General features: G+C 52.7%; 9 protein-coding genes across 9 annotated transcripts; 3 read left to right on the plus strand and 6 right to left on the minus strand.

Annotated features, from left to right (window-relative positions):
• Positions 1-442: 442 nt before the first annotated feature.
• On the minus strand, positions 443-2,068 carry DACRYDRAFT_19611 (Aldo/keto reductase). Its single transcript, XM_040771585.1, has 5 exons — positions 1,930-2,068; positions 1,735-1,859; positions 1,575-1,686; positions 1,196-1,526; positions 443-1,143 (listed from the first exon to the last, which is right to left on the minus strand). Exons 1-5 carry the CDS (start codon positions 2,032-2,034, stop codon positions 554-556), a joined length of 1,263 nt encoding a protein of 420 aa, XP_040633356.1. The 5' UTR covers positions 2,035-2,068; the 3' UTR covers positions 443-553.
• Positions 2,069-3,101: 1,033 nt separating this feature from the next.
• DACRYDRAFT_19612 (UDP-xylose synthase) lies at positions 3,102-4,955 on the minus strand. Its single transcript, XM_040771586.1, has 6 exons — positions 4,369-4,955; positions 4,164-4,310; positions 4,070-4,112; positions 3,885-4,018; positions 3,700-3,835; positions 3,102-3,651 (listed from the first exon to the last, which is right to left on the minus strand). The coding sequence occupies exons 1-6, from the start codon at positions 4,868-4,870 to the stop codon at positions 3,342-3,344; spliced, it is 1,272 nt and encodes a 423-aa protein (XP_040633357.1). The 5' UTR covers positions 4,871-4,955; the 3' UTR covers positions 3,102-3,341.
• A 233-nt stretch (positions 4,956-5,188) lies between these two features.
• DACRYDRAFT_113167 (uncharacterized protein) lies at positions 5,189-11,033 on the minus strand (the record flags this gene model as incomplete). The annotated part of the gene is made up of 7 exons (XM_040769579.1): positions 5,189-5,713; positions 5,767-5,918; positions 5,971-7,178; positions 7,225-9,890; positions 9,940-10,576; positions 10,628-10,811; positions 10,863-11,033. The coding sequence occupies 7 exons, from the start codon at positions 11,031-11,033 to the stop codon at positions 5,314-5,316; spliced, it is 5,418 nt and encodes a 1,805-aa protein (XP_040633358.1). The 3' UTR covers positions 5,189-5,313.
• A 612-nt stretch (positions 11,034-11,645) lies between these two features.
• Positions 11,646-12,970, minus strand: DACRYDRAFT_113168 (uncharacterized protein; the record flags this gene model as incomplete). The annotated part of the gene is made up of 4 exons (XM_040769580.1): positions 11,646-11,733; positions 11,781-12,650; positions 12,701-12,756; positions 12,835-12,970. The coding sequence occupies 3 exons, from the start codon at positions 12,968-12,970 to the stop codon at positions 11,790-11,792; spliced, it is 1,053 nt and encodes a 350-aa protein (XP_040633359.1). The 3' UTR covers positions 11,646-11,733; positions 11,781-11,789.
• Positions 12,971-14,454: 1,484 nt separating this feature from the next.
• DACRYDRAFT_92463 (uncharacterized protein) lies at positions 14,455-15,202 on the plus strand. Its single transcript, XM_040777077.1, has 2 exons — positions 14,455-14,619; positions 14,667-15,202. Exons 1-2 carry the CDS (start codon positions 14,567-14,569, stop codon positions 14,980-14,982), a joined length of 369 nt encoding a protein of 122 aa, XP_040633360.1. The 5' UTR covers positions 14,455-14,566; the 3' UTR covers positions 14,983-15,202.
• A 959-nt stretch (positions 15,203-16,161) lies between these two features.
• On the minus strand, positions 16,162-17,502 carry DACRYDRAFT_103412 (uncharacterized protein; the record flags this gene model as incomplete). Its single annotated transcript, XM_040767749.1, has 3 exons — positions 16,162-16,590; positions 16,638-16,712; positions 16,765-17,502. 3 exons carry the CDS (start codon positions 17,500-17,502, stop codon positions 16,162-16,164), a joined length of 1,242 nt encoding a protein of 413 aa, XP_040633361.1.
• Positions 17,503-18,922: 1,420 nt separating this feature from the next.
• Positions 18,923-20,969, plus strand: DACRYDRAFT_73946 (EF-hand). The gene is made up of 9 exons (XM_040776038.1): positions 18,923-19,070; positions 19,122-19,146; positions 19,195-19,412; positions 19,463-19,596; positions 19,652-19,753; positions 19,802-20,263; positions 20,317-20,478; positions 20,561-20,853; positions 20,904-20,969. The coding sequence occupies exons 1-6, from the start codon at positions 19,007-19,009 to the stop codon at positions 19,829-19,831; spliced, it is 573 nt and encodes a 190-aa protein (XP_040633362.1). The 5' UTR covers positions 18,923-19,006; the 3' UTR covers positions 19,832-20,263; positions 20,317-20,478; positions 20,561-20,853; positions 20,904-20,969.
• Positions 20,970-21,304: 335 nt separating this feature from the next.
• On the minus strand, positions 21,305-22,860 carry DACRYDRAFT_113170 (uncharacterized protein). Its single transcript, XM_040769581.1, has 3 exons — positions 22,650-22,860; positions 22,546-22,603; positions 21,305-22,497 (listed from the first exon to the last, which is right to left on the minus strand). Exons 1-3 carry the CDS (start codon positions 22,839-22,841, stop codon positions 21,383-21,385), a joined length of 1,365 nt encoding a protein of 454 aa, XP_040633363.1. The 5' UTR covers positions 22,842-22,860; the 3' UTR covers positions 21,305-21,382.
• Positions 22,861-23,026: 166 nt separating this feature from the next.
• Positions 23,027-24,455, plus strand: DACRYDRAFT_45074 (uncharacterized protein; the record flags this gene model as incomplete). Its single annotated transcript, XM_040774622.1, has 6 exons — positions 23,027-23,084; positions 23,132-23,156; position 23,202; positions 23,250-23,393; positions 23,445-23,705; positions 23,751-24,455. 6 exons carry the CDS (start codon positions 23,027-23,029, stop codon positions 24,453-24,455), a joined length of 1,194 nt encoding a protein of 397 aa, XP_040633364.1.
• Positions 24,456-24,830: the final 375 nt, after the last annotated feature.

Below are 24,830 nucleotides of genomic sequence, written 5' to 3' on the forward strand. Positions count from 1 at the left end.
ACGAGAGAAATCGAGGGTCAGTTGCAGAAGATCGCTACGGCGATGTACACACAGCGCGCGAACGAGACCGAAGAGGAGACGCTGCAAAGGGCAATGAGGGATCCTGAAGTTGCTGTACGTACCTACACCTGCATGAGCTGTACTTTTTACAATGCTGACGTGTCTCCAGAACATTATGGCTGACCCTGTCATCCAGTCCATCCTACAGCAAGCTCAGCAAGACCCCGCAGCTCTTCAGGACCACTTGAAGAACCCCATCGTAAGGGCCAAGATCCAGAAGCTGATTGCCGCCGGCGTGATCAAGACGCGTTGAGCCGTCTCCTCTGGCGATAACGTGCCTCAGTTGGTGTCAATGTAGTAATAATCGCATGTGATGTGCATCTGTCATTCTTTTAACGTGGTCTTTTCCTGGTCAGATGACAAAATACAAAATCCATTTCTTGCAATTAGTGTCATTGTACAACAGTGGTGTGGTTGTGTACATCCGCCCGAAGATGAGCCGAACCATGTGTACATATTCCTGATCCTATACCGGAACGCCTAGCTGTCTCCTCTAAGTAGACTTCTGCACAGGGGACAGAGGTAGGCTGGTGGTCTTCCTAAAGCTGGGTGGACAGCTCCATGACCAATCTAGATACCCCTGTTCCTGGAAGATCGACTTGACGAGCCCCTCTGCATATCGCCTCGGCACACCATCTGTCGTGGGGTTGTTCACCTCTCGCCAGAGAGCGACGGCCTCGTGCACTTCGTGTAGGTTACTGAGACCGATAACGGTCGGTACTGTCAGGCCCACTGTGCAGCCCATGATCTCACCCTCGCGCTTGAGGGTGTATCCGACGGCGAGGTTAGGCAGCTCGCCGGGCCATTCTTTCACCCGCTCATACGCTACCGCAGCGACTTCTTTTAGTTTCGTAGGCGCAGGGTGCCAAGGTGGCGCACGGGCTGTGAGCAGACCCATGCTGAGCGGGGAGGCGCAGAAGACTTGGGAAAGCTTGGCATCGCTGTGCAGATGAGGAAGGAAGGAGACGAAGGCCGAGTTTTGTAGCGTGTAGTGCGAGTAGGACAGGACGGTGTCGAGCGGTTGGAAAGGGGGTGTGTGGAGGGCGAGGATAGCGACACGGAGAAGCATAGGAAGTGTGTATCCTGTGGTATGTTCAGGGGGTTGTGGGACATCGAGGTTTAGAAAATGACCAACCGGATATGCCTATTGCCCGTACCAGGCCCTCCTCCTTGAGCTTCCTCATCTCTGTAAGAGCCTCGATGACCCTCCTATCGCCTGATCCCCACACTTTGCCCTCTTTCCCAGGAACCAGGCCCCAGTCCGCACCTGCATCTGTGAACACCTTGGAATGAAGCCCCTCAAGCGGGAAAGGGCACATGGGGGAGGCGACGAAGTCTACGTCGTGGAGTAGAAGAACGTCGAGGTAACTGGTCCCCAATCGCTTGAGGGAGCGGAGCACGGACTTCCGGATCGTCGAAGGTGTGTAGTCGAACTCATCTGAGCCATAACGCCCGCATTTGGTGATCTAGTGGATGGGTTAAATGCAATAATAATCGACATAGACAAGGCGCACGATCTTGTACGATGACCGAGGGAATTCGCCGGCGAGTGCCTGCAGACATTGTCCTAGCACAACCTCGGAGTCGCCATAGTATGGAGAAGTGTCGAATGCCCGAATACCGTATCTTATTCGCATTCAGTTCGTGCTCGATGCAAGGATACCAGAGACTGACCGTAATGCCAACCTGACCGTCCGTACCGGAATGTCCGACTGCAACAGTCCCTCGGTGTTATATATCGTCGACAGGGTGGCCGCGCCGAAGACCAGCTGGGGGAACGCCAGAGGGCCAATGTTTCCCTGCTCGCCGTGGTCAGCACAGGGCACCTAAGCGCCGCCGACGCGTGAAAAGGTTAAGCGGTATACATACAAGCTGGAGCCCCGGCTGGGGAAAGTCGTTGACCTCCTCTCTGATGTACGTCGGGAAGGTGTAGGACGGCTCTGGCTGATCTGGATGACGGCTTTCTTGTGCCATTTCCGTTGTCTACCTCTACGGTGGTTGTGAACAGTGGACAGCGACGGTGTGCAGATGGCGGTCAAGGTTGAAATTGACGACCTCGAATGGCGTCCATGACAGGGCCGCGCGTGCATTATATGAGGGACGGAGGCACTTGACCCATCTCTTCTTCTCTCCACGTTGAGCGCCCAAATGTTGAAAGTAAATTGAAGACTTTTCTGCTTCTCTGTTCATGTTCTTCTCGCCTTTCTCTCTTCGTTACCATCCCACCTGGCTTCTCCTGTCTCAAACGTTCTCAAATGAGTCGAACGCCCGTCGACGAGCGATAAATTGCCGTCTCTGCTCACCTCATCACCTCAGGGCCCTGCAGCGCCTTGTCCACACTAACAGCTGTCTATCCCTGCCTGTCCAGTCCGCTGGCCGCCGTGTGGAATGTGCAAGTGTACGACAGCGAGCGATGGCCGCATGGGATGTGTCATCTCACCGAGTCTGGTACCCTTCGCGCATTGTTATGGCCGAACATCGGCGCAACCACCGACAGCCGTATTCATTGTATCGAAGTTCAGAATGTGGAATTCATAGACATGAACGGCCTCGAGCATGTTGGACTTCTGGGAAGAACGGACACGAGCATCCCATCCCTCGGGAATGGCTGTCCGCGTCCTCCACACCGGCGCTGTGATGGAATCCTATGAATGTTCGACAACGGACGACATTCATGGGACTTACCATTGAGCAACCTATTCAATCTATTGAAGAGAGTCGCACTAGTGAAGGCCCTGGTGATAATCTATTGATGGTTGCTCGCTTAGATTACCTATTGAAAGGTTGTTGATAGGGTTGTTCGGCCACAGGGAACGAACAATGAATGGTCCGAGGTCGCCGAATTATTAGTGCAGAGGGGATACTCGATATCATCGTTTGCTGCAATAACCAGGCATCTCTTATACTCCTTGACCTCGCGGTTAGTGCGGTGTATGTTGGGAATTATGTGACTTCATGGGATAGGCGCTTAATCATCGGACGAAGGATGCAGGACGACTGCAAGTGCTGACAAAGACCATCGCAGTCAGGGCGTGGGAATGCGCTACGTGAATTGATATTGCTTTCAAGGGAACGAATAACAAGGCTTTGGGAAAGTAGTGTAACGGCGGGTCGCCACTAAGTTGGGTCCGGACGAGAGAGAGATTCAGAAAAGAACGAATTGAGGGAGCACGGGGGAAGATATAGGCATCCAGTCGCATCTATCAAGTCAAGCAAGGCATTGTCCGGGTTCGCCCCTCGAACCTCTATTATGAGCGTAACTCTTTCAATGCAGGAGTACCTCACAGGGCACCCTGAGCCATTTTAGCCTTGTAGTAGCGGACCATCTCCTCGACACCCATGCGAACGTTCCACCTGGGTTGCCAGTCAAGGACCTCCTTCGCACGCGTCGTGTCGGGGCGACGACGCTGAGGGTCGTCGCCGGGCAGAGGCTTGTAGACGATCTTCACCTTGGGAGCCACGATGCCGTCTTCCTTCTGCACCTTGGCGACGACCTCACTGACGATCTCTGCAAATTCGCCAATGGAGAACTCGTCGGTGTTGCCAATGTTGACGGGACGGGTCTCGCTCGAGTTCATCAGCGCAATCATGCTGATGAGAAATTAGTCGCTGAACACGGATTTGTCTACAACTGCGTACCCGTCGATGAGATCGTGAATGAACTGGAAGGAGCGGGTCTGGGTGCCATCACCGTACACCGTAAGATCCTCGCCTTTGAGGGCCTGGATGATAAAGTTGGAAACGACACGACCGTCGTAGGGGTTCATGCGGGGACCTACCTCACTTGAGCATTACATGACCAATACAAGACAAGTATCACGCACCGTAAGTGTTGAAGATACGGACGACGCGAACGTCGACATTGTCCTGACGGTGATAACCGTAGGTAAGCGTCTCAGCAACGCGCTTGCCCTCATCGTAGCAGGCACGGATGCCAATGGGGTTGACGTGACCCCAGCTGTAGCCTCGCGTGAGCGCTATTCAGAAGATCGTGAAAAGGTCAACGCACTAGTCCTCCGGCTGAGGGTGGACCTCGGGATCACCGTACACCTCTGTACACAGTCAAGTAGTGACCAGCGCTGAGTTGTAGAAACGATACGTACCAGAGGTGGATGAGATAAGGAAACGCGCCTTGGTACGCTTAGCGAGACCGAGCATGTTCAAGGTACCCATGAAGGACGTCTTGATTGTCTTAACCGCGTTGTACTGGTAGTGCGGCGGGGACGCGGGACACGCAAGATGGTAGATCTCTGCACGCGTTTTGATCAGATATATGCGCGCATACATAACCCATTTCATTATACTCACGATCACATTCGATCATAAAGGGCTCAACAACGTCATGTCTGACCATCTCAAAGTTCGGGTGGCCAACCCAGTGGTTGACGGTGGTCCTGGAGCCAGTGAAGAAGTTGTCGAGCACGGTAACCTCATGACCAAGCATCATGAGGCGATCGACCAGGTGGGAGCCGACGAAACCAGCACCACCAGTGACAAGGATACGCTTCCTCTCGGAAGGCGGCAGGAACTTGACTGGGGGGAAACGCGACAAAGTGGTATAAGAGATGGTGCCATCGTTCGGGTGGTAGATCGCCTTAGCGCCGGTATCGTCGGCAGCACCAGAGCCTGAGTTCGCCTGCACATACTGAGGGCGCATGTAGAGCTCACGGAGGGCCTCAAGGGGAACTTCACTGTCGAAGCCAAAGCGCTTCAAGCCGACGGTGACGATGGGTTGACCATCCTTCCCGAGGATGACCCTGGAGTCGTTCTTGGTGCCGTTGATAGGAGTGGGGACGGTGGTAGCAGACATCTTCCTGGTACTAATCAGGGGAGAGGCTGGGGGAAAGATGGCTATAAAGAAGGTTAAGAGAGCGTGTCAAAGTCGGGGATGGAAGAGGGCTGGCAAGTGGTGCCGGGGGCGTTGTGTGAACCTTGTGCGTGGCGTTGCCCGTCAAGAACTGCCCGTTCTCAACGGCTGTTGTCGCAACCGATTCAGGGACGCAACAAATCTTTTTTCCTCATCTTCTATCGTAGTATTCTTACGGAATCGCTCATCGGGACCGACAGGAAGTCAATGGACTAGTGCATAATACAAGTTGCTGCGTATATTGTTAGGTACGTACAGGGGAATGGTATGAATAAGGGTATCCAGTCGGTATACGAATCATGCAAGAAATCTCAGTACAGTGGTCAGTGTATCCGTGAGGTGTCCGTCATAGTCGGGCATTAAATCCAAAAATAGAGGAGAAAAATTCAAGGTCTCCATACGCCTCTACCAGACGCTTTTCCTTGTGATTTGTGTTTCGAGGTCGTGGAATTTCGTAATGTAGGGGACTGTGATAAGCGCCCAAATTCATCCGCCTTACGCAAGAATTGAATAGAAGCAAGAGGGGATCCAGGCGAAGATGAGGATGCGAGTGAGAAAAGGCTCGAGTTGCTTAAATCGCCGGCATGTGCTGGTGACGGCGTCTTGGGGTCCGAAAATGGTGAAGATGGGTCGACTGGTGATGCCAACGGAGAACCCGCCGCCTGCAGCGGGCTGCCAGCCGCCTTCAACAATGTAGCAGAACTTATCCATGGCTCCTTGATCGGTGGAGTCAAAGGACCTGGAGGCAGAATTCGGAAAAGTTCTGCGAAATGCCCTCTGATGAACCTGATCGAATCGGTTAGAAGCTGGGGCGCAGGTGAAGTACCAATACCACGCACTTGGAAAGCTCCATCCAACCGCCGCCCACGCGAACCATGACCGTCTGTGAACGTAGGATACGACAGAAATAGGGCTTGACGTTAGCATCACCAATGTAATACTTGCCACTTTGGTCCTTCCATCCCGGAAGTGGTCGAACGTTGACGTTTACCTACGATCAATTCGTCAATTATCCGGTAATATATACAGTACACAGAACGTACCGGAAGTCGATTGATGACATTACCAACAGCCACATCTAGTTTATTCTTCGGGTTTGCGACGTATTGACGCTTCTTCGGGCCTTCTCTCGAGGGTAGCATAGGTGAACCGAATGATTGCCGAGGTGTTCTACTCCAGGAAGAACTCATGGACATATTGCGGGGCCTAGTGGGGGTGACCTCCGAGCTCATTGAACTCTTGCGACGGCGCGTGTCAGAGATGCCGCGGGTCCATACTGGGGCAAACGAATCAAGGCTTTGACGACTCCTTTGAGTGTAATTAGAGACCACGCTCTCGGCGCGCTGCCGGAGAACTGCGGATGGAGTGGGTGAGTCGGTAGGTCGAGGAAGTCGACTAGCAGGCGTGCGTGGAAGAGGGCCGGATACAGAGCGACTGGTTGGTTTGATGCCGACGCTGGGAATCCATGGGCCTCCTGTAGATGCTGATAACACAGAGGATCGACCCGACAATATTGTTGTACTTGACTGCCTCGATAAAGATGGCTTCTTGAGAGATGGTGTCGATAAATGATTTATCGAAGTGCTGCTGCTCAGCGAGGAGAGAGACATAGCTGATTTCGTCCGAACAAAAGCGGGATCCAGTCGGTCGTTCGCTTCGTCCTTTGCTTCGGCCCATATTTGTTCAATGCGCATTCGCTCATTCAGAACCCGGAAATCGTCAGCCAGGCCATCAGCAGCCTCCAATGCAGTTTGGACAGTAGCCGATACATTTTCGAGGAGTGCACTTAATTGGCGGCGAGCTACACCATACCCAGATACTGAAGGCGATGCACTCGACTGAGGGGCATCCGGATAAGTGTCCAACTGGGAGATGATCTCGTTGATACCCGCATCGCATTCGTCGATCTTGGCTGCGAATGAAGCAAGTGCTTCCAGACGAGGTATCAATTGCACAGTCACATTCAGTTCTTGTCGGAGTGAATGACCCTGCGCTTGTGTGCTGACATCTGAGCTCGGTGCTGCTAAATCCTGTATTTTCTCTTGGGCAATAGCCACAGCAGAGCGAGCTTGATCGACAATGTCATGAGTAGGTAGCATGGAAAACTGGCTTTCAGGCGTGAGGGAATGGGCAAGTTCCTCCAGCTTCAAGTTGGAAAGAGTGGTCCTAAGGTCGGAAAGAACGTGGGCTTTCGCCACCATCATTTGAGCATCCTTGTTCTCAGTCAAAGGGACCAGAGTCCCAAATACATCTGGCAAATTTCAGAACAATGATGAAGCTGTAGAATATTGACAAACCTTCTTCTTTCTCATTCTCGTCAGACTCAACGACACCATTCTCTTGTTTCTCAACAGGGTGTGTGTTCATGTTGGTCATTAACGACAAGGCACTGGAGCGTCTTGCCTTCGGAGAAGCAGGGGGACTTTTGAGGTCAATGCGCCGCGAAGGACTTCCGGCAGTGCGTGTCACAAACCGCGGGTTAGGGAGTACATCTTCTCGAGAAGATGAGTCACGGGTCACAACTACACTTGGAACTGGAAGATTCCGAGAAGGGCTTGATACAGTGCGTGACTGCTCAGTATGGGCGTTTGCGGTAATGGAAGTTTTAGCTTTCCCTCTCGGTGCGACTTTGGAGGGCGACCTTGAGTCAGAGGTAGGCGGGAAGTAAGCTGCGTCTTCCTGCGGCATAGGGATGAGGATTGTTCCAGAAGACAAGCTTGAGTCGGAGACAGGCGCTAAGTAAGCCCCATCCTCCCGCGGTATAGGAACGAGGATAGTTCCGGAGGAGATATCGGCTGACAGCGAGTCTGGTATGTTTGCTTCATCCTCTTCAATTCCAGGAAATGCTAGGTTGCGTGGCGCAACCTGCTGTACTGTTTCCTCCTGGATATGGGGGGGAGCTTCGCTGTGAGGGCTCGCTCGTTGCATGGCAGAGGTCGTTTCCTCTTTCTGCTTGGCCAAAGAGTCCGCTTCTTCTGACTCCAGCAGAGCCAATCTCTTCGCCAACGCAGTTGATACGTCGCGGAGTTCTCGGAGTGCTGCTGCTGAGTTCTTGTGCAACTGATCCTCCTTGTCCTCCAGAGCTTCCAACCGTTTTAGACGGGGCTTGAGAAGTCCTCCGAGGTCTTCATTATCCTTATCAGCAGAAATAGTGCGCTGAACATCATCATGTGCTTCTTGGGATCCAGTCATGATATCGTGAAGAAGTTGGTCTAACGCTGATGCAAATGTGATGAGTTCAGTGGCTTCGCTCTCAAGTGCTTCCAATGCGAGCTGAACATCTTTAGTCGATTCAGCCCCAACGTTTGAAGCAAGAGCCGTTATTGCTTGTGTTCGAGCATCTAATGACTTGAAGACGTCATCAATGCGATTTTCGGCCTGTGCGAGGCACGTTTCCAGTGTCCGTACTTGATCTGCCCGATCAAGGAGTCTTATTCGTTTGTCTAGGTTGTGGATACCCCCTTGTAAGCTAGCACAGCGCACGTTGATCTGGGATCGTACAGCGTCATCGAGAACGGGAGGGTCAAACGGTACCACTATCGAAGGGATCACCGTAGTTTCGGGAGGTGTCTGAGGCATGGGCATCGTTGTTGAAGATTTCGGACTGCGAACCTTGTACGGTGACAATGGCGACTGCGTGCGGCCGGTCACAAAGGGAACACGAGCTGCAAGTCCGGCAGAGAAAGCCTCGATCTCTTGGCGCAAAGCGGAACATTGTTGACGTAGAGGATCTATGACGTCTGCTAGCTGAGGGATGACTGACGCCGCAGACACCTCTTGCCAAAGACCACTGGCCTCGAGAAGAAGCGAAGAGAGCCTGTTATCCAGTGCGTCCGCTTCTTTCATGGTATCTGCCATTGCGAACGCTTGTTCCCGCACGCGCTGCCAGAGCTTCGCCAGCTCTTGTAGATCTGAAAGATCCTGCTTGACCTTCTCCGAAGAGGTGTCGAAGTGCGATCTGAGCCTGTCCGTCATTGATGGAATAACACTCTTCACGGGCGTTTCGACAGCGCGTTTGAATTGTTTCGTCAAGTTGTCGACATGTGCTAACACTTCGGAAGGCGATGTTGAATCGGTAAACATTCGGTTTGAGGGCGTCTCAGGTGTCGGGGGGCCACTGCTCGATGAGATAGGCGACTTTGGCCTCCATCTATCGCATTCGAGACCGTTCTGTATCTCGATCTGCCGCTTTTGACATGACCGCTGGATATCCTGTGTAGAGCTCCAAATCTGGCAGACCGTGTTGAAACAAGATGCCAAGGCACAAGAAGCTTCACGGGTTGTGAGAAGTGAACGTCGTTCCGACTCGAGCGAGGTGATAGCTTGCATACAAGCATCCATGTATCCTGGGGCAAGGGTAATAGGCTTGAGAGTAGGAAGGTGCGCGCGCGCCGTTCTCACGAGCCGATCGGCCGATCGTCCTGCTTCGTCGAGTTCGCTGAGCAGTGCTGGTAAGGATGCCATATATGCGCTATGTCGACCCGGCTCCAAACAGGCTTCTGTCGAGAGGTCTGGTGCAGTTGAAGACTCTGCTGAAGTGTCGGCTCCTCGGACGAGTTTCACGGCCAACGCGGAAAGCTGCGACTTTCGCAAGCTCATCTCCTCCTTGATCTTGTCTGCCCGGTGTAAGATCTTGAGAGCATCATGATATTCCTTCACGCTCGTGGCAGCTAAGCGAGCTAGGTTCTGAGCAGTCTCCAATTCCTCCGACAACGTCTGTACAATCTGCTCGTTATGCTGCTCTTGTTCTGAATAGGAGTTGTGCGTTGGCTGTGGGATATGGCGGAATACAAGCACGTCGTACGCCGTTGTCGAGAGCCGAGATTGAAGGTTGGTCATTCGGTAGGACAAGGAGGCATGTAGCCTCTGATTGGGGGGTTTCGTTGAAGCTCTTCCAAGATCGGCCATAATAGCTTGGGCTTCACTCTGATGTCTAATGCAGTCGCTATAAACGCGGTCGGCCCTGCGGAGACAATTAGCGTATAGACGACGAAAGGCCGAACAGGACATACACAATCCACTGCTCAGCCAACGCAAGAGCAAACTCTCCCAATGACCTCCTCAAGAAGTCCGTCTCGTCCTCAAGTCTGTCTTGTTCATCCAAGAACGGCTCAGGTATTTTCTTCAGTGAGATAAGTCTATCCAGTAACTTGCCAGAGACTTCGACTCTTCCCTGGCGTAAGTTAGACGCGCGCATATAGAGCCTCGACGCGTCAGTTGCTAGCTGTTGACCAAGCTGGAACCGCTGGCTCCGGCTCGCTTGGAAGGCCATCGTTGGCGTAGAACGAGCAGAAGATGGTCGAGAAAAACCCGGGGTCATAGATCGGACAGCCGAGGGCGGAGCCGTCGCAGATGTTGAAGCAGAGTGTTCCGGGATGCCAGAGACACTGGAGGCGGAGACCTCCTCGTACGTCGAAGGCGACCACCGCGCATGCTCAGCGATGAAATTGTGCAAATCGGATTTGATAGCACGCCGCTCTTGCTCACATTCGGTACGCTGGTCTTCCCATCGTACCCGATGACCGAACAGATCCAGCTGTTCAGACCGCTGCTGGATCGCTTCCAGCAGATGATCCAGAGCAAGTAACGTCGACAAGGTGAGGTCGACAAGGTCGGTATCTTCCGGTGTAAGATGCCGATTTGCCGCAGCTGCGAAGCAGATATTGAGTAAACACCAGCATAAGCAGAAGTCATATGCACCTCTCGCAGTCTTTCTCAGTCTCTTTAAATCCGACTTATCAAACTGGTCCGTCTCCTTCTCCAACGTCCGCACCTCTCGTACCCACACCCTAATCTCATCCAGCGTCGGTAACCCCGGTGCCCGATCAGGATAAACGAGATTATCACTCCTGAGGGGCTCGAGCGGTGTCAACGTTTCCAAATACTGTGCAAGATCAGCCTGAGTTACGAGCCGCACGAGCCTCGACCTGCACACCTTTGTCTTCTCGATAATCCATGTTTTCCGCTCGTTGAACGCCTGCAGATCCGCTACGTCTACCGTATCGAGGTGTCCTACAGGCTGCGCTTCCCTTTCTCCCTGCTTCTGCTCTTCCTCCTGCCCTGCCTCTATTGGGTGTTCGTCCGTGGTCGTGCTCGTGGTCGCCATCAAGAAGTCCAAGTATACATGTCAAGAGTCGGTGTGCAAGAAATCTAGGCCGTCATGTAGTTTGGTGGTGGATGTCGGTTGTCGGAGTCAGAGGAGAGAGAAGGTGTATGACAGGCTGTCGGGTGTCGGGGTCGGTGTTGGTGTCGGATGCCGGGCTAGACGATGATGCGCGTTGTATCCCTGATGCAAGTGCACCGTCAACACATTCCTTATACCCTGACCAGCGGTGTGGAATGTCAGAATATGTCATAATTATTTAGAGCAGATTCTTTCATTTATGACAGCAACTTCTTTCAGATCCTGAGATCACGCTCAAGTACCATACCATACCATACCATATATACCAACCATACACAGATTTCCAATTATTCTTGTAGGACGTCTACTACTGTGCCTATGTTCCAGACAAAGCATGTGTGCATGCGAGACGTCCCGTTCCCTAGAGAGAGGGGAAGCGGAGCAGGGAGGACAATGCGTAACTATACAATGGGTAGATGGGCAGATGGACGATGGCCACATAGGGAGAGAAATGGAATGGAATGACAGTGCCAATGAACGGATGGGGCATATGTACGTGCTGGGAATGACTCCTTGCAGGAGGGGGATTAGGGATTAAAACTTGGGTGTTGGGTAGTCGGTTCGGTCCGAAGTAGACAGGATGACCATAGACAGGATAGATGTATTAATTGGTTCTTGATATCTGGCAGGTCATCAGCATACATTCAAGCACCCGGACAGTGTATTTACTTGGGTTATTCAGTGAGACCTCCGCCCACCTGCGACCTGCACAGGTTCAGCATACCTCCTATCCGCGCGGCCGGCCCAAAAGTCGGGGGGCTGCAGGTCCATATGAGCAACCTTGCTCCTCGCCTGGAAGAACTCGCGTTCTTCCCATTTCTGCGTGACGCGCTCTTCCACTTCTTTCTGCATCCGCTGGTCGGAGGCGTCAGAGAGGTAGTCGGTGAAGTCGGAACATGTAGCCTCAGAGAGGGAGGACATGGAGCCGATGCTATTCCTCTTGCTGGGGTCATACGACCCAGACCTGGAGACATTGATTCGGGCAAACGATTTGGTGAGATCGTCAGTCGCAGGGGAGGGCTTGGGCGGCGGGGGAGGAGGAGGAGGGGAGTTGGATTGGTCGATGGTGATGTGCACTTGAGAGGGGTGTATTCGGCTTGGAGTGCCGTTGGTGCCTCCTGAGCGAGGCTGGGAGGAGCGGGTCGGGGAAGCAATGGAGGAAGGGATGGGTGGGCGTGATGGGTCCACGGACCGCCTGACGGTGTCCGTGGGGGAATTGGTCAACTTGCTATTCCGGCTGCCAGGGGTCGGTGGGCTCGACTTGCGGTCCCCAGGCATCGAACCAGCCGTCTTGAGGGACAGCTTGGACGTCGTGGGAGAGCCACCGTCTTCCTTCCTCAGCTGGAGCTGTTGCAGTGACCGGGGGCTGATACGACGAAGCACCTTTTCTGGGATGGGTACCTTCCAGAAGGCGGCGACGGCCGGCCAGCATGCATCAGGGATGATATCCGTGTCTGCGTCTGTGGGTGGACGGCAGCAGCCAGGGAAGCCGCGGTTCTTCCCATGAGGTACTTTTCCTGCTGCGAGAGCTTGTGCGAACTGTATGTAAAGAGTCAGGCTGACGGGAATGTTGGCGTGCGTCGACGTACCTTGCAGAATCCGCACCCGTTGAAGACATCATACTCGGCGTTGGTGAAATAGGAGACTGCGGTGCAAGGGAATCAGGTGTCAGCGTGTGGCTGATGCGGGGCAAGGGGACGAGGCGAGAAAAAGAGATGCTCACTGTTATTGAGTCCCGGGTGATTCTGACGCTGGGTGCAGATGCCACGGAGGTGATGACAGGCAGGTTGCTGGCGGACGCGGCTGCAGAGCACACAGGCCTGGGTCGCGAGCGCGGTGGGGTCGGCGGGGATGCACATGGCTGGTGATCAGACTAGTGCGGGAGCGGAATGTTGTTGATTGTCGTTGCTGTGCGCTCTCGAGGAGTGTTGGGCGTTGATTGTGCGGCAGTGGGGGAAGGTGGGGATAGATGCGGCGACCTGGATGCCTCTATTGTTGTGAAGGTGGGCTTCTTGAAGGGTTTGGGGGAATAGCGCAGATAGGGGTTATGCTGAATGAGTTGAAGTGCGTTGACGACGTCCCAGTATGCTGGCAGGATGCTGTACACACTCGTCCTGGACGTCTGGGGGCACGTTGATGGTGGTAGTGTGACACCGGGGAGACAAGTCGTGTGAGAAGTCGTGGGTTGCTTATATGCACTTGTCACTGGCTGTCAATGCGTTGGTGCTGTCGTCGTCGTCGTCGTCGTTTGTCAGTGTGAAGGGGTATGGTTCATCGCTGGCCTTTGGTCTTCTCTGACCGTCGACGGTGATAGAGGGCTAAAGAACCGCCGTGGGCCGCGGGAACACGTGTGTCCGCGAGCTCACTCAACCGGCAACTTGCACCCGGTGAATTATACCGCTTATGGCCTTGCTCTTTTTGACAACAATTTCAACAACAGTAACTAAACTGTTGTTTCGCAGAATAAAGCACAAGAAGTAGGAGGGAGAATAAAAGAAATCAAATGCACAATAGCCTGTTCCTTGACGACTTTTTATACTCTCCTCCTCAATTCCTATAAACAGGGCGCCGCCTTTAATGAACCCCAGATCTTACTTTTTGCCTTCTTACTGGGACCGTCTGGAATGAATAATAAGCTCATTTAAATTGAAATCGGGCACTCACACGCGTCCGAAGTTGCAACGGTTCTTAGAAGCTTCGATTGCAAGGGGAAAAAAAGCACCCTTGCCGTCACGGGCCCTTTCACCCTGACATTTGGACGAAGGCAACGTCATTGGCCTGCCTTCACCTACGCATCAAGAGCTACAGTTAAGATTGGAAACCCCGTCTTCAAGGAGCGAGAAAATCTCGTATGAATCGAAATGAACAAGTACATGAACTATCCGACGAACTACCTTCCTTGCTCGCAAAAGTCCATTGACTGACACGTCTTCCATGATATGATTGATGTTGGAGTCGAGCATCACTTTCAGCGTCTACGTGCCCATTTGTAATAGAATGACACCTATAACGCTGACTTAATATGCAGACCTGATGCTAGCAAATGCACATCCTCTTCACTCCGAACAGCAATCGAATATGGTTTCGTTTATGTCGTACTGTTGGTGTTGACGATTATACCCGGACTGCGGATGCCCACGCATATCAGCGCTGGGAGCTTTATCACTGTCAGATATGCCGGATCCGGAGACTCCTTCACCTGGCAACTCTTCAGCATCGATGCCTGGTGCTCAAACCACCCACCCTGACGCCGAAGCGCTTCTGGCAAATCTCTTTCCTCTCACACATTCCTGGTCGACGTGAAGCCCAGTGTGGTCCTGTTCTATACGGAGCCAAAGCCCTCCACATCTCTCTCAGACAGGAGTGCGTGAAGTCATTATTCACCGAGACAGACTACATCGAGCTTCAGGCGCCTGGCGGCCGCCGTTGACGCCAAGCTGATCAACGGCCGTCTTATGAAACCCGGTCCACAGTGGTGTCAGTGCGCGGAATATTACTTGGTTGCCTAGTGAGCTCGCTTATGTGTACCGCTCATTCTATCTCACCGTGAGGCAGTTTGATGTGGCTCTCCAAACATCCAGAGCAGGCGACGTTTTTGCATGGAAAGGATCTTATCGTCAACATTGTCGATAACCAAGGCTTAGATGACATCTGGACTGAACTTCGGAAGGGTCGCCACGATCGCACCTGTGACGATTTCGGCTCCTTCTTTGCCACTCAGTTCCGTCGCGCTTCTACCACGATGGGCTTATGCTACCAAAGCAATGTGATGTTCTCCTTCGCAGCTGAGCAGTTGCGACACGCGGGCATTGACCTGACCATTCTGGAATGCCAGTGGGATGCCTCCCAGGAGCGCTTGCAAAACCCGTAGCTACTTGACTCCCAGGGACGCAAGCAGTGGTTGCAAGGGTTGGGGAAAGACTACCTCTCGGAAGCGAGGGCCAGATTTGCTGCCCAGCAAGTTAACAGTCTGAGAGGGGCTCGCTCCCTCATCCAGCGGACGGCAATCGAAAGCTCCTGGCCCAAAGGGAACGCAGAAGAAAACCGGGCGTGCCAGTGGCCCTCCGACCCCCTCTCAATCTGTCGACAGCAGTATACCACAAGGAAGGAAGCGAGGATGATAGGGCAGATCATTGGATGAACGTCATAGATTTCCACAGACTATAAGAGGTTACACGAATGAGTCTGATTACGGTCACGCTAGGCGAATAATATAGTGCTTCCTCCAACTCGCCTAAAGCCCGAGTTACTACGAGATGTGCAGAGGAACCAACCCCAAGCGCCTTTCAGCTTGATGAACTTCTTCCGATATCTGGTCGGGATCCTTCACATTCACATGAGATAATACCACCAAACGCCGATCTTCTTCCGCAGCATGCTCTAAGGACATGTGGTCGTAGTCAAGGGACCAGAGGGACCCATCGCCTGACCCGCCGGGTGCATCATCGAGGCAGTCTCGCCAGCTTTCTTGATTCCAACAAGAGAGTTGTATATTGCGGCGCATTGCTTCCTCATCATGATGACGATCCAAGCGGAAAAAGCCCCCGTTAGGAACTAAATCCACTTGAAAGACGGTGGAGAACTCTGGGACGCATTTTGCAATAAGAGCCGATTCCGTCGGCGCTGATATACAGGCACCGAAGCGCAAACACCATTCATCCCCCAGCGGCACTGCAGTTCTCTCCCGGACAAATTCGTGGAGCGCTTTGCCGGAGAAATACCCGAATGGGACGTCCTTGTGATTAATCGTGAATATTCGCGGGTTCATCTCAGTTGCTACTGCAGCATCGTGACGCGTACGCCATTCATGAAGCTGGGAAAAAACTGTTTAACTGGCATATATGGAAGAGGTCGGACTGGCTTACCAGGTAACTGCTGACGGTCACATCGCTTGGATGCAGCGAAGCCGCAATGGCAGGCACCGTCAGAAGGGGCGCTTCACTGTGACCATTAGAGGGCCATTCTTCTAGCGATACAAGAAACCACAGGTATGAACGGCTGCGACCAAGGAGCATAATGGCATTGAAACATGCGATGAAGTCGATATGCCTCAGAACATCATCGCCGCGGGACTCGAAACAACGATAGATTGACTCAAATTGGTGAATTCCGCGCTTTGAGAACCATCCGCGCTGGGCGCGGTGCGGCGGGCCATGCGCAATATCGAAGACTTGGGATCATGAAAGTTGTGTTCCAGGAAAAGTAGTATCTGGCCCTCTTCAGCAACATCGAACGCTGACACGTAATAATCCTCGGATTCTTCAACTGCCGAGCTGGTTTCCACGGTCCAGAGTCTTTCGAGAGATAGGGCTAGTGCCCCTGTCAATTTGCTGTCTGCCGTGTTCCAATTGATTTGGAAAAGGGAGAAGTATCCTTCCAAACGGAGACACAATAGCGGACTGCCGTGCGCAAACACAAGACGTGCTTCGTGAATAGTCGTATTCAAGTCGCTTCGACATGTAGGCCACTTCATCGACAGCTCGTTTTGGATCTGAACATCGTCCATGCCGTCATAAAAATCGATACATGCGTAGCGTAGTCGTAGTTAACCACGACCAGCGTATCACCCAGAAACCAGGCCGTCACCTTGCGGTAATTTTCCTGTGCAAGCGGACTATTAGTATTGGTGAGTATTACTGATAGATGCTCATACGGGTACACTGCCTTCTAACAACAACTGACAATTGTCGGAACGACGACGAGCATGAATTCGTGGGACGCCGTTCCGGGTCCCATAGATGCACCACTGTTCATTGCTGGTGAGGATAGAATCCGAGGTTGGTACAGGCCATGTGAGTTGACTAAATTTGGCCAGATACCGAACAGTTATGTCTTCGGTAGGTACCGTGGACTTGACGCGATCTGGACTAAGCACTTGAAAGCCTCGAAGACCAGTCTTACTGTACAGGCCGAACACGCCATGGGAGGCTAGTTCTCCGTTGGGCCGCGTAACGCTCGGCACGGTGTCCCATTGCTGACGTCGTTTCCATTCCTCATCTGGCGCGTTGCGATCGTATCTTATGGTCTGATTGTCTTCTGTGAAGACAAGCAGGTGGCAAGCGGACACCATCCACATTAAAAGAATTGGGGTCGATATACCACCCAGCAAAAGCAAGGGTTCCATGATCGGGACCCATGCAGAAGACACCGGGGTCACAGCTTCATCCAGTTGCATAGGCTTTTCGAATTGATGCCCCTTGCCGACTCGTTTGGAAAGCACTTCCGGAAGGACATCGAGAGGAGGTTCTACAGGGGTATTGGATTGAGTGCCATATGTTGATGAACCCGTTCCGGGAGGAGAAGATATTGCGTGCGCTTGAGTTGCTTCAGGCTGTGCGGCCACGTCTCCCCTATGCCGCTTATGCAGAGAATCTGGACGCTCGTCCTCCATGGCTGCTACACCGTGCCGCAAGCCTCGACCAAAATTAGTATCAAGGCCAGAGTTTGTGAGGACAGAAGAGAGTTGAACATAAAGGGGATGTTTACGGCCCAGTCACTGACCCACACGGACGTAAAAGCAAGGTTTGTTGCCGGCACATGTCCAGATGCCCGCCAAAGAATCCACATAACTGAAGCTAGAACGCCATACACTTGTTGTTGTGTCTTTTTGTGTGACTTAAAAATGGCGGTTGTCAACCACGCCAAGGAGGCGCCGAGCACGCCCAGACGCTTACGGGCTGGCCGAGGGCTGCCCAGAGCGCTGAAAGTAACGGAACTGGAGGAGGAAGAGGTGAAATCCCGCTGGGATGGGAGAGGGTTCGAGGGTTCCTGAGACGGGAGGTGGAGAAGTTGGCTCGAGGTGCTTGACAACTTCCTTTTTTCCGCAGTGTTTCGTCCCATCCCCATCGGGGAGGCGCGTGTCTGTTCCCACACTCATTAAGATCAGAATCACATCCCCATCTCTCGGCCGCCTTCTCAAACTGTTCACCCCCGATTACATAAATGAAAATAATACGAAATTCAGTAGGAATAGATTGCTACCGACATGCCCGAGTTAGACTTTGTCCACCTTTCGTCAGATGACGCAGGTAATATATATACTTGCATATCTAACTTGAAGCTTCACATCTGGAAGTCGTTACAGTACCACACACAAGAAAACGATCGTGTGATCAGTTTGGGGTACAAGAGCCTGATTATTACGGCCGTGCTGCCCAGACCGGGATAACACGCTTAAGCTCAGTCATATAATTCCGATACACAAAACCGGCAATACGCGGGAGTGGGAATGCCAAGTACGTACAACCGCTCTCCGCAGATTGGAGATGGCAGATGCTGCTGTCAGCGGGCCGTGACATGAGTTTCGTTGAGCACAGGAAGCGGGGATAACTGGACGACGTTCAGGGGATATATCAGGTGGAGAAAACAGATGTTGCTTCAGATGCTCTGACATGTATGGTCCACACGGACTGATTGTTCGGTGTATTATTTGCTGGCATTGACTGGTGGATATAAGGATGTAAGGGGGCATTATAATCATCAGGCGATGAGCGCCGAGGGAGCCGAGCGGTCGTTGCTTTCCCGGTCAACGTTGGTCTGTTCCTGTCCCTTGTCTTCTCCTCCTAAGGCATTATCAATATTCATCAACTAACCATCATTCAACACCGAAAAGGTTTTCCATCTCTCTCTACAACCACCACCGCCAACGCCATTTATCCGGATTATTACCCGACTCACTTGTCATCGCCGCTGCTTAAGCCAAGTTCCCGACCAAGGGCGCACGGGAACGCCCGTTGGAGCCCTAACACATTTCACGTAAACCCAAACCCGAGCAGCGCCGTCCATCACTCCTCGTCCATTTCACTCAGTGGACTAGCAAAACCGGCTGCACGCCGTTTGTACCTTCACCACCACGACTTGCTCTTACACTTCACATCGGATACTCAAAGTCGGGGATGGGTAAATCACAAAGCAAGCTTTCGCCAGAGCAGCTAGCAGAGCTACAGAAAACGACAAAGTGTGCGTTCTTCTTCTGACTGTGCATGAGTGCTCCATCTAACTACGTGCTAGTCGACAAGAAGGAGCTGCAGCAATGGTGTGCACACAGTCTCCAGCATACCACCAGACACTGACCCCCTAACAGGTACAAAGGGTTCCTCAAAGACTGCCCCTCTGGCCAACTTGACAAACAAGATTTTGGCAAGATCTACAAGCAGTTCTTCCCCTTTGGCGACCCGAGCCAGTTTGCAGACTACGTATTTAACGTCTTTGACGAGAACAAGAATGGCACGATCGACTTTAAGGAGTTCATTTGTGCGTTGAGCGTGACGAGTCGGGGGGTGCTGGATGAGAAGCTCAAGTGTGCGTCATCCTTTTCATATGCGGCGTATTTGGGCGCTCATCATGAGTAGGGGCGTTCCAGTTGTATGATATCGACGGAGACGGGTTCATAACATACGACGAGATGCTCCAGATCGTTCGCTCAATATACAAGATGACGGGGCAGATGGTACCACTCCCGCCGGACGAGGACACGCCTGAAAAGGTGGGTCTCTCTCAGTCTACTTCGTGGAAGAGTGCTCCAACTGATGCATGCTCAGAGAGTGGACAAGATTTTCCGGGGGATGGATAGGGATAGAGATGCTAGGTTGACGTATGACGAGTTTGTCGAGGGCAGCAAACGTGATCCGACAATTGTCAAGGTCAGTCTCTGTTGCTGCGTATGCGACCGTCTCTGACTGGATATCCAGGCATTATCACTATACGACGGCCTGGTCTAACTCTCACTCTTTGCCCTCTCCTGCATCTGCTTCGTCCTGTTCTGCTTGTTGGGCAACTGTGTTCTCATGGCTGTCTGATGCGTGTGGACCGCGCTCGTCATGTACTTCCACATTGCCAATTACTAGACAAATGCTGTATCCATAACCTCGTCCTGCAACTCCAGTCCAGAGCTCACGCAAGCTTCCTCTTGCTACTCCTAACAGGGCGCGCAACAGGCACCTGGCCATCCCCTTCCTCGCTCTTGGGCAGCTTGCCCCATCGCTCAAGCACACGCCGCTCCACGTCCGCACACGTCCAGTGATACAGCCCCTCAGACAAGTCGAGATTATCCCTTTCCGCGGCGAACAGCTTTACAAAGTCCTGCGGTGCACCCGTTGACCCCGAGGCAGTGGCAAACGGTGACTGGCCCATGGCCTGCATATCCGCTGCAGCTGAATGGGCATCAGCGTGCGCCTTACCTGACTGCACGTGCATGGGGACGTACAGTTATCCGAGCCGAGGATGAGCTTGAATAGCCCGTTCAGGCCGAACAGGTTGAGGAAGTACCAAGACAGAGAGGAAACCCAGCGGACGTCCATGTCCGGCGTCTCTATCCCTCGTTGCATCATCGGTTTCCACCCCAGAGTAAGAGGGAACGGGAGCTTGACTAGTTCTCATCAGAATCCAGCTAGGAAAGCGGGAGGAACATGGGCAGGAGAACGCCCACGCCCGCAACAACTTCCACTCACTGAGGACAAAGCCCTGGAAGAAGAAGTTGATCCAGCCCATAATAACCATCTGGGGCACCATCATCACCATCTGCTTCTTCATCCCGTCCATCATTCCCTCCATCTGGCTCGGATCGCTTAACGGGTTCGCAGGCGTGCGCTCCTTGTCGTCTTCCTTCGGCGGGCCGTCTTTCAGGTACGTACCGGCCGCGAAGGCGGAAGAGAGGGAGGAGGAGATGGAGTGGTAGTACTGGGGAGGGATGGGTGAGGCAGCTGAAGTCGCACGCAGGATTTGGGAGCGGACGAGTGCACGTCTGCTGAGTGTTAGGATGGTCCTGCTGTAGTGAGAAGTGGGAAGACGCACTGTTCACGAATCACTTTTCGCGGGTGCGGTTTTGGAGTTGTATTGAGCAGTTGGGTCACATAGTGCCTCAGTACTCCGACCAATATCTGATAGGATATTCAGCAATTTAGATATTGACAATAGGCAGGAAGGTGGACTGACCATAACGAGTGTGATGGGGAACAGCACCTGTGTTGGATGAGCACATCGTTAATTTCATTCGTATATTTCACTCACCCAATCCCGAATCGCTGGGTCGAGATACAACGCTTCTCTGTTCCATTGTAAGCTTGTATTTGTATAAGTAATTGTAGTCTTACAACGCCATGATGTTACAAGTTGAAGTGGACAAGTCCAAACAATATTGTAAGGGACCTTGACACGACGTCCGCTGATGTATCCCTCGAATAAATTGAAAAATATACAATGACAACAGGAAAGAGGAGGGAGTTGAGTGTTGTATAATGTTGCAACAATGAATACAATGGTAAATAACAGGATTAAATCGTGTTATTAAGGTAGGCCTCGAGCTCAGCATCAAGCTCGCTCAATTCTTTTCTTGGGCGGCCATTCGAGCGCTGAGGAACATCTCCATTCCTCATCTCACGAGGGCCTCTTCCACCTCTCCTACCACGACGCCTTCTCCCTCCTCCTTCCTCCTCCTCCAACTCCTCATTCTTGCCCCGTCTCTCTTCCTCCCGCATCGGCATTGCAACAGGCGCATCCTCGTACCTCTTCTCTTCCCTGCTTCGACGCCCGCCCAGCCCACCTCGGCGCTCAGGGGAGAACTCGCGCGCCCGCGCCTCTTCCGTCCAGTCTGATCGCATCTTCGAAGGGATGGTATCCACGTCGTCCACTTCGTTGTACGCGTCGAGCTGGGCGTCGAGTGCATGCTGCCTTCGAGCGGCCTGATCTTCTCTTGTGGACTCACGCTCCCTCCTAGGCCTAGGCATCCTCCGCCCCTGCCTATACTCTCCATTCTCCCCCCTATGCCCATTCACCAGGCCCGCATCATCACCAGCAAGATACGCATCGAGCTGGTCGTCCATCTCCGCCTTTTTCCTCTTCTGCTTCTCGCTCGACTCGTCCCTCAGGTAAGCGTCGAGTTCCTCATCCAGCGCACGCCGTTTCTCAGCGCTCATTTCCCCTTCGTCCTCTTCCTCCCGCCGCCGTTTTCGCCCATAACCCTCCTTACCCGCCTGCGTCCCGTATGTGGAGTAGAACCTCGACTGCCCACGCGCACCGCGCTGCTTGATATCTGCGATCTTCGCCTGGCGGACGAATACAACCCCACGGAGAGCAGCGCGTATTTCCTCCGCCCCCTCAGCACGCGCTTTCTCCGGCCACGCAGCTTTAGGAACGGGCTGTGCCTTCTGCAGCTCGAGCGGATCGGAGAACGCCTCCCCCTCTGCAGGCGGGTCAACCAACAGGAACCGATGCGCTCCACGAGCCACAGTCCCAGAACTGAAGAGGACGACGCAGGTCGTGTCGTCTACCCATTCCAGGCCTGTAGGCGTCGGGGCGTAAGTGGCGACATAGGCGAAGACTTGGTCCGTAGGCAGGTGCGCGATGGGTTCGCCTTGCAGGAGGAGAGCATTGGGTCTATGTCCAAGTTCTGTACTCGATTAGCGTTGAACTTTTGTTATGATATATAGGCGCCTACCCAAGTCCATCTCATCCTCCTCTGGCTCTGGCTCCTCGCCTCCACTAATACCTTTCAACTACAACACATAAGGGCCCTCCTGATCCCGCTATATACAAACCCACCTTCCCCAAATTGCCCCTAATAGTCTTCGAGTTCTCTACTCGGTACACCTTGGTCGGCGGCGCGAGCCTGTCCCGCAAGCTCCCAATGCCCTCGAGAGCATCCGCTTCTTTGACCATTTCGTCCGTGACTGGGACAGGCGAGGTAGGATCGTCATAGGGCAGCATCACGTTTGCCTCTTCGTCGTCGTACATGGTCGTTGTAGATCAATAGGGGTGGTTGGAAGGAAGAGAAAAGGATGAGGAGTCACTGTCACTGTTTTGCATTGCCTCGCCAAGACGCGTGAATAAAAAGTTGCTCAGCCACTAAAGGCCTACACTGGATTATTTCTCTACCCTCTACACTTTGCACTCGACAAAACACTTTAATACCATTCAGCATGAGCGATACGGAGCAGGTCGAGGTGAATAAGAACAAGCGATTTAGGAAGGATAAACGTGAGTAATTTTGTGGCGCATTGGGGGCGGTACTGATGCTTCAGAAGCGTGGGATACGGATGACATTGATCAGTGAGTCCTGTGCTCCATTTCTCTATTTAGTCTGACACTTTCTAGTGTATGTCACTGCAGAGCACTATCAAGTATTATGCTAATGATATGTAGTGGAAAGTTGACACCTTCGAGGCAGCGGACAACAAAGGCGGTACTTTCCTACAAGAGTCCTCATTCGCGACGCTCTTCCCCAAATACCGAGAAAAGTACCTACGTGAAGTCTGGGGCGTAGTGACCACCTCCCTCGAAGCGCATGTGCGTGCTTCCCCCCACTAGTACCACCATGCACCATACTGACGAGAGAAGGGAATCGCCTGCATGCTCGACTTGATCCACGGGTCCATGTCCGTGCGCACGACACGCAAGACCTTTGACCCCTACATCATCTTCAAAGCCCGGGATATGATCAAGCTCCTCGCGCGTGGAGTTGCGGTCGGGCAGGCGGTGAAGATCCTGGACGACGCTGTGGCGTGCGATATTATCAAGATTGGGAATATCGTTAGGAATAAGGAGCGGTTCGTCAAGCGGAGACAGAGGATCATTGGCCCGGATGGGAGTACGCTTAAGGTGCGTTTCGCGTCTGCTTAATATATGGGTGCTTATTGGCTACAGGCCATCGAACTCTTAACACAATGTTACGTCCTCGTGCAAGGAAACACCGTATCCGTGATGGGCCCGTACAAGTCGCTTAAGGAAGTCCGACGTATCGTCATCGACTGTATGAACAACATCCACCCTATCTACCGGATAAAGGAGCTCATGATCCGACGGGAACTGGCCAAGGACCCTAAGTTGGCGAACGAGAGCTGGGACAGGTTCTTGCCCAAGTTTAGGAAGAGGAACTTGACGAGCGCGGAGAAGAGTGCTAAGAAGCGGGCGAGGGATGAGGGCGAAGAGGCGCAGAATGGGGCTCAGGAGGCGTTTCCGAAAGAGGAGGACCAGGCAGAGTCGTCGACTGCTCCTCCGAAAGAGGAGAAGAAAGAGAAGAAGGAAAAGAAGAAGAAGACGTACACTCCTTTTCCGCCTGCGCAGTTGCCGTCCAAAGTGGATATTGCGCTCGAGACGGGAGAGTATTTCCTCAAGAAACACGAGAAGGTGCGGCGGGAGGTGCAGAAACGCGAAGAGGTGCAGCAGGAAGTGGTAAGAAAGAGGAAAAGAGAGAGGGAGGAGGCGTTCGTCGCTCCCAAAGAGGTGGCAGAGGCGTCTGTGGAGGAGAGGAGGAAGAAACGGAAAGTGAAGGAGGCGAAGGAGGTGGAAGGCGAAGAGGGAGGAGAGAAGAAGAAAAAGAAAAAGCAAAACGTTGTAGTAGAGGAGTGATTCTCTATTGTTTTCCTTCTTTTGGTGTTGATGTTTGTTCTGCATTTGTCCTCGTTGTGAACAGAAGCAAGCATACCAGAAGCGGGGCTGTTCCTCTTTCTCAGCGCAGTCCCGACAGTGTCCAGAGTTGGATTACAGATGTGCTGGGGGTATCGCAGTTGATTCATTACTGTTCACTCGCAGACGATTATGGTACATCATGAATAATATTATTATCCATGTCACATCCTTGTTAAGCAATCCAAGTAGGAATTAGGTTATGAAATAAAGAAAAACAAAGTACTTTTAATATTATATTTAGTAAATATCGGTTAGACTGCCATAGATAGATAGCCACACATGTATTAATGCATCGCCTCGGTCAGTTCACCGGCG

The sequence above is a fragment of the Dacryopinax primogenitus genome (assembly GCF_000292625.1).
Source record: "Dacryopinax primogenitus strain DJM-731 SS1 chromosome Unknown DACRYscaffold_1, whole genome shotgun sequence".
NCBI classification, from domain to species: Eukaryota; Fungi; Basidiomycota; class Dacrymycetes; order Dacrymycetales; family Dacrymycetaceae; genus Dacryopinax; species Dacryopinax primogenitus.

What these genes read in the sequence shown, in the direction of transcription:
- DACRYDRAFT_19611 (XM_040771585.1), bottom strand. Translation starts at nt 2,034, where the DNA reads ATGGCACAAGAAAGCCGTCATCCAGATCAGCCAGAGCCGTCCTACACC. An exon ending in CCCAGCCGGGGCTCCAGCTT is followed by an intron (nt 1,860 to 1,929) that starts GTATGTATACCG and finishes CACGGCGAGCAG; the next exon opens with GGAAACATTGGCCCTCTGGC. An exon ending in ACGGTCAGGTTGGCATTACG is followed by an intron (nt 1,687 to 1,734) that starts GTCAGTCTCTGG and finishes AATGCGAATAAG; the next exon opens with ATACGGTATTCGGGCATTCG.
- DACRYDRAFT_19612 (XM_040771586.1), bottom strand. Translation starts at nt 4,870, where the DNA reads ATGTCTGCTACCACCGTCCCCACTCCTATCAACGGCACCAAGAACGAC. An exon ending in CACCCTCAGCCGGAGGACTA is followed by an intron (nt 4,019 to 4,069) that starts GTGCGTTGACCT and finishes GCGAGGCTACAG; the next exon opens with CTGGGGTCACGTCAACCCCA. An exon ending in CCGTATCTTCAACACTTACG is followed by an intron (nt 3,836 to 3,884) that starts GTGCGTGATACT and finishes CAAGTGAGGTAG; the next exon opens with GTCCCCGCATGAACCCCTAC.
- DACRYDRAFT_92463 (XM_040777077.1), top strand. Translation starts at nt 14,567, where the DNA reads ATGAAACCCGGTCCACAGTGGTGTCAGTGCGCGGAATATTACTTGGTT. An exon ending in GAATATTACTTGGTTGCCTA is followed by an intron (nt 14,620 to 14,666) that starts GTGAGCTCGCTT and finishes ACCGTGAGGCAG; the next exon opens with TTTGATGTGGCTCTCCAAAC.
- DACRYDRAFT_73946 (XM_040776038.1), top strand. Translation starts at nt 19,007, where the DNA reads ATGGGTAAATCACAAAGCAAGCTTTCGCCAGAGCAGCTAGCAGAGCTA. An exon ending in GCTACAGAAAACGACAAAGT is followed by an intron (nt 19,071 to 19,121) that starts GTGCGTTCTTCT and finishes ACTACGTGCTAG; the next exon opens with TCGACAAGAAGGAGCTGCAG. An exon ending in GTGATCCGACAATTGTCAAG is followed by an intron (nt 19,754 to 19,801) that starts GTCAGTCTCTGT and finishes CTGGATATCCAG; the next exon opens with GCATTATCACTATACGACGG.
- DACRYDRAFT_113170 (XM_040769581.1), bottom strand. Translation starts at nt 22,841, where the DNA reads ATGTACGACGACGAAGAGGCAAACGTGATGCTGCCCTATGACGATCCT. An exon ending in TTAGGGGCAATTTGGGGAAG is followed by an intron (nt 22,604 to 22,649) that starts GTGGGTTTGTAT and finishes TATGTGTTGTAG; the next exon opens with TTGAAAGGTATTAGTGGAGG. An exon ending in GGAGGATGAGATGGACTTGG is followed by an intron (nt 22,498 to 22,545) that starts GTAGGCGCCTAT and finishes AATCGAGTACAG; the next exon opens with AACTTGGACATAGACCCAAT.